The 14,880-nt window shown below is 35.3% G+C and overlaps 1 protein-coding gene across 1 annotated transcript in view; it reads right to left on the bottom strand.

The window, feature by feature from the left end:
* Positions 1–14,880, bottom strand: part of LOC132547984 (protein O-mannosyl-transferase TMTC1-like) — a 60,026-nt gene that overhangs the window by 26,554 nt on the left and 18,592 nt on the right. Inside the window, exon 6 of the mRNA XM_060211799.1 lies at positions 12,506–12,609. Coding sequence (XP_060067782.1) covers positions 12,506–12,609 — 104 coding nt within the window. The remainder of the gene's footprint in view (positions 1–12,505; positions 12,610–14,880) is intronic.

Genomic DNA, 14,880 nt, shown 5'->3' with positions numbered 1-14,880 from the left:
GTTTCTTAGGAAGCTGAGAAATGGACTGGTCTGTGTCAATATGATTGTGTCCTTGGACAAGACACTCTAATTGCTCTGGATGACATGTGACTGGCCTCCTGTATGTTGTTCAGTAGGATAGACACCAGCTACTAAAAGCAAACACCGCCTCAAAATGACCTTGGTTAATCATTGTCAATAAACCCCACAAACATTCAAATTGGACGCATGTCTTTGTCAGCTAACAATTAGATTGCAACAACAAATTTCATTTAGTAAATAAGTACAAAACACCACAGCTCTTGCATTCACCACAACAGAATTTACATAAGTTAATGCAGAAGCTGATAAATCTGGTATTGGTACCACCAGACAAGTGCTGGGCTGAATACTGGGGTATGACTCCCTACACAGACATATAATGGTTCAGATTGATATATCTTCCACAAACAGAGACCTCCTGGGATTCTATAATCTTTCTGTGTTTGTAGAGCCTCATAGACAGTGTGTCTTTCCACTATATAGCTAGTCAGTCACATAAACAGGAAAGTAATTGTCAATGGGTGTAGCAATATTTCTCATTATTGGCCAACATCACAACATATAAAATAGCTAAAATTCTTTCCGAGCATTTTATATACGCTGTCTATAAAGTTTTGGGGTTCCTGTTCATAATGCAGGCTGATCATCAGGGTAACTGCAATATCACACATTTCCCCTGGGTCTGTCTGGGATTGACAATTTATATATATGATAGCAAATACCAAACAGTTTCAGCTGCAATTAAGATGGACAAGGGAAGCAGCTGTGTATTGAAATGGTCAAGAGAACACTCAGACAGAATAGTCTTCAACTGCTGGCTTCATCCTCAATTAGCATCTTTACAAGAGTTGCTAACTGAGATAGTATTGATTCTCTACAGTCTGTCAGAGGCAGCTGTCAACTTGTCCTCCTGTTATATTACATGCTTGGGAAGAATGGGTGTTTAAATATAAAGAAAACATGCCTTTTCCCCTGATCCTAATGAGAATAAATACATCTTAAACAAAAGATGACGATAGACCTTCAGTCAATTATAAATTTTGTATCTGCATCATGATATTGTTTAGCTAAAGCAATTTAAACCAATTGGGAAGGTCATGAATTCATTCATCATAGACAGTGCACTAAAAATGTTCTTCCTTTTAGTTACCTTAAACAACAAGACAGTATTGATGTATTCCAACAAAACTATTATTCTAACATTATCAATAAAACAAAGGAAAATATGAAACTACTATAATACCTTACATGAAATTATGAAATCAGATGTTGTGGGATATCAAAATTTTGTAGCTGCTTATCCCTCTACACATGTTCATCATTTAAATCTGGATACAAGGAAACAATTTCATGTTCCCAAAAAATTAGACAAGTTACTAATGACTTCATAGTAAGCAGCTAATTCTTAAAAACTGTTCAATAGGAAAACCAATCCTTTTAAGCATTATCTCATACTTTTCATATGACTGGTGGATGTTCCATGAATAAATTCAATCTGTTATTAGATAGAACTAATACTTTAATAAATCCTATAATCATCTTATTACAGACAGTTTGCACTTGAGAAAGATCAGAAAAAGCACACACTGTAAAAAATTTGATTTCATGGTTAAGATCTAAGGATTTAATTAATTTTGAATTCTAGAGTTCGCAATTATTTGAACCATTATCAATTACATGTATAACAAAAATAAAACAACATTACTATTTATATGGCAGTAAGCCAATTTATGCATGATAATAAGCTCAATTACATTGGATACCGTTGTTCCGAAAATCAGTTCATCTAAAACCAAATAAATGAATCTCATTACCTTGTACTAGGCCCATTCTCTAAATTTGATTTCAAGAAATAATGTGTTTCCCCCCGAGAAGAGTGCTTATTGCAGAATCACTATGGTAATAATAGTATTGTATGTGTGTCTAGCCTTTAAAATTTCTCAGAGCACAGAACAATACTCTATTTTTTGTGTTATTGTTTTAATAAACTTTTTACATTGTAAGTTTTACATCTAGAATATTTCATTGGTCTACAGAATGAAGGATTTTGCTTGAAACAGAATTTTGACACATCATGTGTCAGAATCCACAGAGACAAAAATCATAATCCATAAGATTGTCACACTGCTAAAGTCTTATACACCAGTAATTGCCAATAAACAATTGCTAAAAACATTCTACAATTTAATTGCTGATTCCTCCTATGATGGAGGATTTTGCCGATAAATCCTGAGACCCTCCAAGGAAATCTAGCTCATAACATCTTCACTGCTAAACCCCTACTGAAGCACTGACTAAACAATATGGTGTGAATTTTTTCTTCAGTTAAACAATATTATTCCGCCTTCACTTTGTGAGGGATAAGACAGAGCCAGTAATAGTTTGCCAGGCTAATTCAACTGCACCTCCCACAGGAACTGAGTAGTGCCCACACTACTAATGATCAATCTTTTGTGAACAGGGAGTGTAGCTGGTCTGAACCTGGCAGCTTTGGCTTTAAAACTGCAGCGGTGACTGGATTTGCAGGTTTATAGTGATTAGACACTGTATCTATTTGGTAATTATAATGACTTGTTAATCTTTCAATTTAATGCAAATATCACAAGAAAATACAGGCATGACTCACCAACACAAATTCAATATCAACAAGAAGAAAGCACATAAGATAATTAGAATATTTATATTCTAAGATGCATTTGCCTATTTGTCATAAGTACAAAAAATTGTAATACATTTACATAAGAGTGTCTGCAGTGATTTGGTCCATGAAGAAATACAGCTATATGTCTTCCAGGTAAACAAATATGGCCTATAGTCATTTTCACTATAAAAAACTAACAAGTGTCCAAAGTTGTCCGACTTTAGCAGGAAGAATTACAACAAAATTAAGGAAACATAATTTTCCCTGTTCATTTTCACCACAGTGAGTACCCATGTGGAAATAAAACCGGAAAAATATACACTCCTATTGATTGCTACTACCAGGAATCCAACCCAGGTCTCCAGTGTGATAATCAACCTGCTCTTCCAACTAAGCCAAACAAGAATGACAGGGATCATATTTAACACTTCATGTATATACAAGCCACACCGACTATTTCCAAATCACATCATACCAGAAGCTGAAAAATATATAACAGAATATACCAGAACAGTCTGCCACTGATCTTTGCCTATACCTCAGGGACCAGAAAAAGATACCTAGCAAACACGGTCTGCTAAAGAACCACACTCACTTAAACAGAACTTAACTCATTGTGAGGAATCTGATGTTCTGCTATTAGTAATAGTAGCCTTATTTATTGACCTTTGACTTTTACACCTTTAGAGCAATCTTAAGTAACTACTAATGATAAAGGGAAGTATGCACTTCGTGAAGTTCAATTAATATTTAATTGGTATCATTAAACAGAAAAGATTTGGAGATGGACTGGTTGAAAAAAATGTGTTACAATTTCTCCATTCAAGCCCTAAACAGCAGACATTTAAAAACCTATATATATATCAACACTTAGATTAAAACTCAGATCTCCTCATCACCAATATTGATAACTACTATAATTATCGAGACTTTTTAGGTATTTATTTGCATTCTAGATAACATCACAGAATCATCCGTCAGAGGGAAATATGGTGTCCTTGGAAAGTGTTCAAAACTAATAAATTGATTTTTATGACGATCCAAATATTCTAATATGCTCCTCTCCCATACAACAAAAATCACATGCGTGTAAATTATTTTGGTTTGGTGAATCTGATAACTTATTTCATTTCATTTCTATATCGTCCATATTATCTAGAGTTGTAAAGGTGCTTCCTCTCATCATAAGCCGATAATTTCTATACTTATACACAGCTGTAGAAGTGAACTCATGCATGCTCCTTTTGCTCCCTGGCATACTTCACTAATCCTTTACCTCAAAATACCCCCATGTTCCTACCTTAAATCCACTGGATGACTGAAAAGGAACTTCCAATGGCCATTAACACCCACAGATCATTTATTGCTCGGAAGGTATTGGCAGTCATCCATACTCAAAGTATATAATGTTGCTGCATATGAACTCGATTTTAAGACCAATTTTTTGTGTATTATATTTCCTTATTAGTTCAGCATGCATAATATCTCTTATTAGTCACCACTTGTATAAAAGAACTAAATCTTTTTATCACTGAGACTGAATACTGTGAGAAAGATATGCATTTGAAAAGTAACAACCTCCATATTTCTCAAAAAGAAATATTTTCCACCACATGACATGCGTTTTTTCATGATGCTCAATGTCACTGAAACTTAAGTGCTATGCATATTAAGCTGTTTATGTGAGCATGCAAAGGAGTATCCCCTATGACTGTTCATAGTGAAAATACTAAAACTATTATAACATGAGAATGTTTTCTATGAACTCTGCTAAATTAAAGTTATTTAAAGTTTATGTATCACAGTACAAGTATGATTCTATTTTGTGATATCACTTTGTTTCTACACTTATAATCTGTCTTTTCTGACTGGGTGGGCTACAAACCCTGCAGATAAATCCATCATCTGTTTTTTAGTCCTGTCTTCATTTTGTTTCCTTTTATCATTCTCTTTTTTGTGTTGTGTTAAATCATCCCTGACATGAACGTTAGAAAATTGGCCGTTTTTCAAATGTTTCTAACTACCACTTTCTTTGTATCCAGACAGTCTAAAGCTACAGGGTTAGGCCTTGAGAAGTTGCTGCTTGCCCTGGCTCTTGTGATTTTCTTGATTCTTAGTGACCATTGATATCTTGAAGTCGGTATAACTCCATGAGTTTTTCCATTTCCATTTTCCTGCTATCCTGACTATAATTACTACATAGTTTTTGTGATACTTTCTTTCCTCCATCTCTGCAATCTGTATCTATGTTAACATAACCTATACAATGCTATGTTTCTCTAAAATAGGTGCTAGTTTCTACAACTTGATGAACACACTCCTTTTTACATTTTAGTCTGATTAAACGCTGGAGTTTAGTGATACAAGCCTCATACATTTTCTTTCATTCTCTGTATCAATGCTCTAATTAAATGTCCATTACTACACTTTTTCTACACAACACAATGTAAGCCACAGAACCACAAATAATTTGATTTTGACAAAAATTCATACTTGCGGTCATTCATGTTAATACGTCTTTAATAAAGATGTTTAATGTGGCATCTTTTTAGGTAAAGTATTCACAAATATCATGTTTTGTTATATTACAAGTTATTGACTCTTCCAAAATATGACTTCTGGCATTGTTAACTTAATATCACCAGAGTATATGCAAAACTTGTTATTATCATAAGTATTTTTTTCTACTTAATGTACATATTTTCCATATGGGAAAAGAATTGCTTAGCAAAAATTCTTCCCAGATCAGAACTTGAAGTAATTGATAAGAAAGTTATTTAGCAAAATCCCAGTTAAGACTTAAAAAAAAAAAAAGAGTCTGTATATAATTAAAGTTAAGGTATAGGGATATATGATTCTTCGATCACCCAGAATTTACATTAAAAGTACATTATCACTGAATGATAAGACTCTAGTGACATAACCAGAGGTTATAGTTTTGTCTACAGTTCCTGTGGTATGGTAACATTTATGATACAATATGGCTTTGTGGTGCACTGTCTGTAGCAGAAATGCAAGGACTTAACTTGAAGAGGCTCTGTAATGATTCCTCAAGTCACATTAAATCCACATATTCTAACAGGTTCACTGGATGAAAGCAGAAATTAAATTGTTTCATGAATTTCTTATTAACATTTTATAGATTTCTTCATGAGAAAAATAAAATACATGCAATAGAGAATAGAATATTTCTCAGTGTATTGATTCATCTGTAAGGATTCTGACAGTACCGTTCCGAAAAATACAACAATCATGTAAAGTACAGAAGGATCACATCTGACAGTCTTCAAATTCACAGTGTGCTTTCTAGATAATGGTTGTAATATCAAATTCATGCAGTGTATATACCAACTGCATAATACACTTTTCAGTAACTTTCAAGATCCTTCCTTTCAATAAAGTCATATGTACAACTTTAAGCTAGGATTGGCATTTTTCCTAGCCATGGTTTGATGCATTCTGATTTCAACAAGCATATACCAACAGAAGCTTAATGTACAAACCAGGTAGAAAAAGATGACTTTGACAACCATAATAGGTGTAAGTACTATGCTGTGGCACCTAACCCTGTAATGCTGGGATGACACTGTACTAACCAGAACAAAGATATCTTATTGAATGCTTGGAAGCACTCTCAAGACGTTGGACTGGAATCTAGCCAAACTTTCTAGTCACTTATCTTTACAATCAGACTCATAAGTAATTCTTAGAGTGTATCAGTGTATTTCAGGCACTGATCTGTTATACAAGGGTACAATACATTATCAGCCTTGCATCTTTCAATTTCTGTTAAACACATAATGTCAGTGATAATCTATAATCATTGATACAGACTACAGACCATCCAAAATGGTCAAGCTGTTCTGATAAACATCAACACCATAAATGCTTTTATTAATCATTTGATTAACATAACATCATCTGATTTACAGACAATGAATTTCCACTTCTACACTCAGATATATCATATAATTACCATTTTTATCAGAAGGACTGGTGTGGATTGCAGGTATTCCCCCTAACCCCAGTGTTTTTCACAATCACATAAAATTTGTCTGATGTTTTTCGTTTCTATAAACAGAATAAAGTGACATTTAGACGACAATAATCTGAAAGAGGTCATAACATTACAGGCAATTAACATTTTCCTTTTTACAAACATAACCCATAGATAATTCATATACAATGTATATTACAAAGTTAGATAACTGGTTTAAATTTAAACCAATGTGTCCAAATACATTATGTATTTACACAAATCGATATCCTTTGTGGAAGGCTGGCAATGAAATGACCAGTAAAACTGACATCTTGAAGATGTACTTGTATACTGATATATTGTGTATTCCCTGAGAGCTTTAAACCCATAGAAAAACAATCAGCTCACTCCATCCATCATAGATCACGGCAGTTTAATGGCTGGGAAATGAATGAGACACCAATAAAGACCATCGTAAATCATCACACAGCATCGTAATAATCACTTACCATCACATCTTACTTTGTTTATCATTTTTAATGATGATTTCTATTAAGCTGATTTTAATATAAAAAAAAAAACTTGAGTACCTTTTATGATAACAAAACAAACAAACAACAACAATAAACCAAACATGAGAAAAGAATTATCTTGTCATTCATGAATATAAGAACAAGGACGTGATTTTGAACCTAGTTTGTGGAATGCTAACATTTCCTATTTCTGTTGGAGCATATTTACAAAATTGTTTTATTGATTCACAAGTTACAATATAATAGCACTATTATAGATTGATGAACTAAATCACACAGCACTGCCTTCTGTCATTAGTGAATCAATAGTGACCAATTAAATCTACAGACGTTCGTCCAATCTAAGGCTGCTGTACATCCACAGGACACAAGACAGCTAAATTATCCAAACACAGGGACACAGCTAACAATCTTAAAATTTACAGCTGACTGAATCCATTCCAACCTATAACTGGGACATACACAAGGACACAGTTTGAATTCATAGCCTTTAAATTTACAGACGCTGTGATCTTTGCTGAATCCTATCCAGCATAAGACTGAGACATATACAAGGACAAGTATAATATAAGAAGCTTGGTGATCTGTCTCATCTGTGGGTAACACAGAGACAGTAGACAACCTGGAAGCTCAGAACTGAGACTGGACGTGTACCCTGACCAACTAAGACTGGACGTGTACCCTGACCAACAGAGACTGGACGTGTACCCTGACCAACTGAGACTGGACGTGTACCCTGACCAACAGAGACTGGACGTGTACGCTGACGAACTGAGACTGGACATGTACCCTCACCAACAGAGACTGGACATGTACCCTGAACAACTGAGATTGGACGTGTACCCTGACCAACAGAGACTGGACGGTTACCCTGACCAACAGAGACTGGACGTGTACCCTGACCAACTGAGACTGGACGTGTACCCTGACCAACTGAGACTGGACGTGTACCCTGACCAACAGAGACTGGACGTGTACCCTGACCAACAGAGACTTTTACGGTTACCCTGACAAACAGAGACTGGACGGTTACCCTGACCAACAGAGACTGGACCTGTACCCTGACCAACAGAGACTGGACGTGTACCCTGACCAACAGAGACTGGACGTGTACCCTCACCAACTGAGACTGGACGTGTACCCTCACCAACTGAGACTGGACGTGTACCCTCACCAACTGAGACATCAGCTTTGTGATGTTACAGGAGATATTGAAACTGAAACAGTGCCAGAAATGTCATCTACTGAGGTCTCTATGTTCTCAACAGAAAGCCTTCTGAACTCCAAGAAACTGTAGAACTATAATTATTTCATCTCAGAATTATTGGATAATTGATATTACCATGTAATTTATATATAAAAAGTCAATAATGTAGAACAGCAATATGGTGAAATATGAATATATGCATGATAAACCCTGCTTCAAGGATGATGAAGGAATAAAAGAAGACATCCTATGGCAAGCACGCTTTTGTTTTGCCTATTTCATCTATCGTGTATACTGGATTGGTACAGTACCTTGCAGTTTGTAGGTTAAAGAGAAATTTCCTACAATTAAGTGGCTTCTTCAGCTTTTATATCTTAAAATGTTGTCAATTGAGTATAATTGAAAATCAATTTGACTTCTCTGGAAAAGCTCCTTGGTGAAATGTAACACTTACTTGGTAAGAGATTGAAAAAAAATCAGCTACAGTAGTCTGCAGAGATCAAGTTTGAAAGTGCCTTAGAAATATAATCATTGATTCCGCTTAGATGACATCAGTAACTACACCAAATATTGAGACAGCCTCAAAAGGAAAATGCAACCTTGTCAGACTCAAGGATTTGAACCAGGAACCTCAGAACTCTGGGCTTGAAATCTAACAACCAGACCCTGATTGGCCAAAGCTTAAATATAGAGATTAACCATTGGTTAGTAGATAAACCTGATTTGCTGTCACTGAAAAGAAATTCAAAGCAAAATAATCTATACCCAAAACATTATACCAATTTGACTACTGAGGAGCACAATTGATCTAGCATATGATCATTTTTTTAATGAATTTTGAAATATGCAGTGACTATGAATCAACTGGTCTGCAAAACACAATTTTGTACAACTGGGGTCTCACTGAGCTTGAAAGCTTTGTATATAACTTGAAATTAAATGAAACCAGCTTGATCCTCAGGCTGAATTCAAATTTTAATATTGTATCATATTCTCCACTTAAAAGGTTAGGTCAATTACTTTCACTAATTTGTTTACCTTTAGGATCAGCAGGATCTCCTACATTTTATTTCACAAATATATTTTATTCCATTACTATCCTTGAAACTACATCTTGGACTTTAATCAATTAAAACGTGCAACTGCAGATCCCCAATTCCCAAAGAGAGATTTCAAAATTTGTTAAATAATTGCTTCTATTCTCCATTTTTTTCAGGCATGACTATTTTGAAATATTCCAGTCTCACAGCTCAGGTAGGGCCATAGCTGTTGGTTAATCCCTTAGACAATTCAACCAGTGTCTTCACAGTTATAAACTCATTGATCAATACATGTGTACTTTGTTTAATGGATACATAACTGACATGAATCCACAAAGAGTTGAATGGAACTGCAGTACAGTTATCAGTGATGAAATTTCATTGTTAATCCATGTATGTACGTGTATGCTTATGTAAAAAACAAATTAACTGAAATAAGAAAAAAACTGTGAGAAAAGAGCCACACACAAGACTTTTTTGTTCTTTTTATGTCAACTTAGATGCCTTAGTCTAATCTTTGATTTAGAAAATTGCAGTTTAAGTGGCCTCATTAGAGATCAACTGGTTAAATCTTGTCAAATATTTGTCCTAAGTCATTATCAGATAGTCAGTGAAAGTGAGGAGAGTTTAGTAAACATTATAATCCTTATGACTTGGTTTTTAAAATATCTAAATGACATTCCTCTTCAAGTGTTTCCATAGCATTACCCAGACAGTGACAATACCTAATCTTGTATAAATCTTGTTTATGGGCCCACACCAGTGCATATCATGTGATTCAGCCACAGGGGATTTTCTTTTGTGACCTTTAACCTTAATTTGTCATTTTGATCTGATAAAATGTACACTGTTATACATTTACACTAATCTCCTTTTGCCATAGCCTTTTTGTGGTCCTGAATAAATGAATAAATAAATGATTGTTGAAATACTAACAAAGCATATTCAGCATTGAATTAGTGATGTTTCATTTCATCGTGAAAGTAAAAGCGTGTGAACAAACATAAAACACAGCTAAGATAATTTTGTTACACCGAGACATATCTTTTATTTGTTCTTACTTCTGAAACATACAAAGTGTTCAATAGATTATCTAATCACATCTAGTTAAGAATGAAATGATACTTTGATTACCTAAAAAACAAACAGATGTATGTTTCTTTCCATAAAGCAGTGATAATTTACATAAATATGATAAACAAATGATAAAAATGTTGAATTAGTAGATTCCATCAAAAATGTGTATGCTGAAAGTTGCCATCTTTTAACAACAATCATACAGAGAGGTAAAAAATAAACTGATTTTCTTAAAGCAAGCAAACAAATGTACCTCTCTATATTTATCTGAATTTATTATCTGAAATAGCTACTTGGATCTGCTTGTATTAACTTACAAAAGGCCCAGCAGGCTTGCAGCATTCACCTATTACTCAATGTTGCTTGTAAAATCATTCTACTATTGAGAATTACGAACATCTTTAGGTCTGCAAAGTTATTGGACTTCCAAAGAAGGAATGTATCCTATTTCTATGTCTTTTTTTGGTGTTTAGAAAATGTTTGATCATTTGACCCCAGTAAAATATAGGTTAAGGTCATTCAGTAAAAGTGACAGACCTTCCTGCAAGTTTGTGAACTGTTTTCCCTTATCACTTTCTGAAATCTCTTGATTATTGAGGAAAAATTGTTTTGAAATTTAAACACATTTCACCTTTAATTGTGACCTTTGAAGTGGTTCATGATCATTCATTTGAATATATTAAATAGTGTTAGGAGTTGTTTAAAGGCTTTAACACATTAGATTGACCTCTGTGACCTTGAACAATGAATCTTGCACCATAGCATAAACTCACTAATTGGTCAGGTGTATACCAGTACACTGAAGTTATAAAGGTATCAAGTGCAACTGTATCTATAGAGACAATCAGTTGTTTGTGTAAGAACACACCTGATTTTAAGCACTTTATACAGATCAGTACTTTTCAGCTATAGGCGGCCAAAATAAATGTTGTTTTTTCACTTTTGCTTTCAAAATTTTGTGTCTGTTTCTAGAGGAATGTACAGTTTACTGAACACGAAAACTGAACTTATCTACTCTACAGGTTGACATCAGTCATACAAAAAATGCAGAAAAATAGGAGAGAAGATGAAAGTTCTCTTTTCCCTGTGACAATGGTTCCTACTACAAAGTGAGAAACAGTGAATTTTAACAGTTGTTTATCAATGAAAAGCAGGCAATAAAACCTGCACAAAAGCTGTTAAGATAATGCAGACTTGAAGCTGAAAGAACATTATGTGGGTGACACATCAATACAAATTTTACTGTTGTCTTTTATCATTCTGTCATCAGTGAATAGCATACAGGCAAAATTATCTAATAAAAACTTTTGTTGGAGCCAGACCATGTAATTCTAACAAATGTGAATGTCTGACAAAAAGCCATTATCCTACCATCTTATTTATTTCTTATGTGATTACAACATATTTCTTTTTATGCTTCATGTAATTTGTGGTCAATTAATGTCACACTCTTCTTTGAATCATGTGCTCTACCACCGTGACACTGAACAGACTGTTAAACTCATGTGAACCTGTTGATTATCTACACATCTCTAATTACATGGAGTTACACAATGACTATAAAATGGTGACAGAAGGAAATATGATTTTGTATGGATGAAATTATATGTAAAGAAAGGAATTCTCAACAAATGGTCTTATGTTATCATTTTCATTCTAATTAGTGATGCATCAGACTGTTTATACAAACCAATATTAGATACTGACTTATTATATTTTGTTTGAAAAGTCGAGCTGACATGAGAAACTGTTTTAGATGATCTTGCACTTTACTTCATTTAGATATTGAATCACATCCTCTGAAAATTTCACTCCAGGAATGAAAAAGACCTGTAAACACAGATTTAATTTTACCATTCATACATTCAAATGATCATATTTTTGATACAAAAATGTTATAAAAGAAATTGAAAAAAAAAACCAAAACAATATGCCTTTTCTAGTGATTGTAAGTTAGCAGACAATTTGAACCTCTCAGGAATGTTCAGGTGTTCTACTTAAACATACCTTGTTAAGAGTTGTGGTGAAAATGAGGCTGGATTGTCCTGGTGCTGGAATAATGGCATCTGTCCATCCATTATCCATACACGGAACATAAGGAGACATATTCCCTAGGGACAAAGAAAACAAAATTGTAGCCTGCCATTGTGTTCACCAATATTAAATATTTCATTTTAGATTGATGGACCAAACTTAAATCACAATATTAAGAAATTTTATGATGATGTATTTATCTTGACAAATCTATCAATTAACTGAGCAAAACAATATAATTCAAAACCTGACACTGAGCAAGACTCAAACCACATAATGAGCAGAACTCAAACTTTGCACATAGAAACAACTAAAATCATATCTAAAAACCAAGTCCAATTCAAATGATTACACTAAACAAGACCTAAATTTCTTACATGTAATATTTATTTACAACAATAGTGAGACTATGTATTCCCAATGTACATTAATCACTACTGTTGGACCAGATGTGTGTGAAGGGTCTAACTGTGGGAGAGAACCTGAGTACTCATGGGAGACTTAAATGGTTGGACAAGTGACTCCATATATTATCATTCTGAGAATCAAATCCAGGACACCTAGATGAAAGGTGATTGTAATACCAATGCACCGCCTGACCAACCACAGACACTAAGTAAGACCAATTCACCGCCTGACCTACCACAGACACTAAGTAAGACCAATTCACCGCCTGACCTACCACAGACACTAAGTAAGACCAATTCACTGCCTGACCTACCACAGACACTAAGTAAGACCAATTCACTGCCTGACCTACCACAGACACTAAGTAAGACCAATTCACCGCCTGACCTACCACAGACACTAAGTAAGACCAATTCACCGCCTGACCTACCACAGACACTAAGTAAGACCAATTCACTGCCTGACCAACCACAGACACTAAGTAAGACCAATGCACCGCCTGACCTACCACAGACACTAAGTAAGACCAATTCACCGCCTGACCTACCACAGACACTAAGTAAGACCAATGCACCGCCTGACCTACCACAGACACTAAGTAAGACCAATGCACCGCCTGACCTACCACAGACACTAAGTAAGACCAATTCACCGCCTGACCTACCACAGACACTAAGTAAGACCAATGCACCGCCTGACCTACCACAGACACTAAGTAAGACCAATTCACTGCCTGACCTACCACAGACACTAAGTAAGACCAATGCACTGCCTGACCTACCACAGACACTAAGTAAGACCAATGCACCGCCTGACCTACCACAGACACTAAGTAAGACCAATTCACTGCCTGACCTACCACAGACACTAAGTAAGACCAATTCACCGCCTGACCAACCACAGACACTAAGTAAGACCAATTCACCGCCTGACCTACCACAGACACTAAGTAAGACCAATGCACCGCCTGACCAACCACAGACACTAAGTAAGACCAATTCACCGCCTGACCAACCACAGACACTAAGTAAGACCAATTCACCGCCTGACCTACCACAGACACTAAGTAAGACCAATTCACTGCCTGACCTACCACAGACACTAAGTAAGACCAATTCACCGCCTGACCAACCACAGACACTAAGTAAGACCAATTCACCGCCTGACCTACCACAGACACTAAGTAAGACCAATGCACCGCCTGACCAACCACAGACACTAAGTAAGACCAATGCACCGCCTGACCTACCACAGACACTAAGTAAGACCAATTCACCGCCTGACCTACCACAGACACTAAGTAAGACCAATTCACTGCCTGACCTACCACAGACACTAAGTAAGACCAATTCACTGCCTGACCTACCACAGACACTAAGTAAGACCAATTCACCGCCTGACCTACCACAGACACTAAGTAAGACCAATGCACCGCCTGACCTACCACAGACACTAAGTAAGACTTTATGACTCAAATCTACATTGGGTATATAGGCTGACACTTGATAAAAAGCAACACTATTGATTCTCTAACCGTGCATTGATGTACTGAGATTTATATTGTGTACTTAGCATGCTTAACTTCAAATTAATCTGTATTTCAAACTTCAAGTTTGATGGATTAATTGACTCATACTGAGCAAATATCATACCTCGGAAGACTTGCTCATACTAAGCTACAATCCTGGGTAGAAATGACATCAGTCTTACAATGTATGTACTTTGTTTGTGAATTTTGACATTTGCTATAACAAATGGTCTTTAAGATAACTGGGTCGTATTTATATAGATTTTCTTACCCTCTTTAGGTCTAGACTACATGATTGTTAAGTCAATAAGATAAAGGGACATAGTTTAACATGATTATATAACCTTCATTGCTCTTTTCTATTCCCTAATATGGTGTTTGGTACAATTATTTTGGTCCAGTATAGTACATG

This window comes from Ylistrum balloti, unplaced genomic scaffold (genome assembly GCF_031769215.1).
Source record: "Ylistrum balloti isolate Yb309-2 unplaced genomic scaffold, AGI_CSIRO_Ybal_v1 Utg369992, whole genome shotgun sequence".
NCBI classification, from domain to species: domain Eukaryota; kingdom Metazoa; phylum Mollusca; class Bivalvia; order Pectinida; family Pectinidae; genus Ylistrum; species Ylistrum balloti.
The sequence above is the reverse complement of the archived record's forward strand: the minus strand, read 5'-3'. Positions and strand labels throughout refer to the sequence as shown.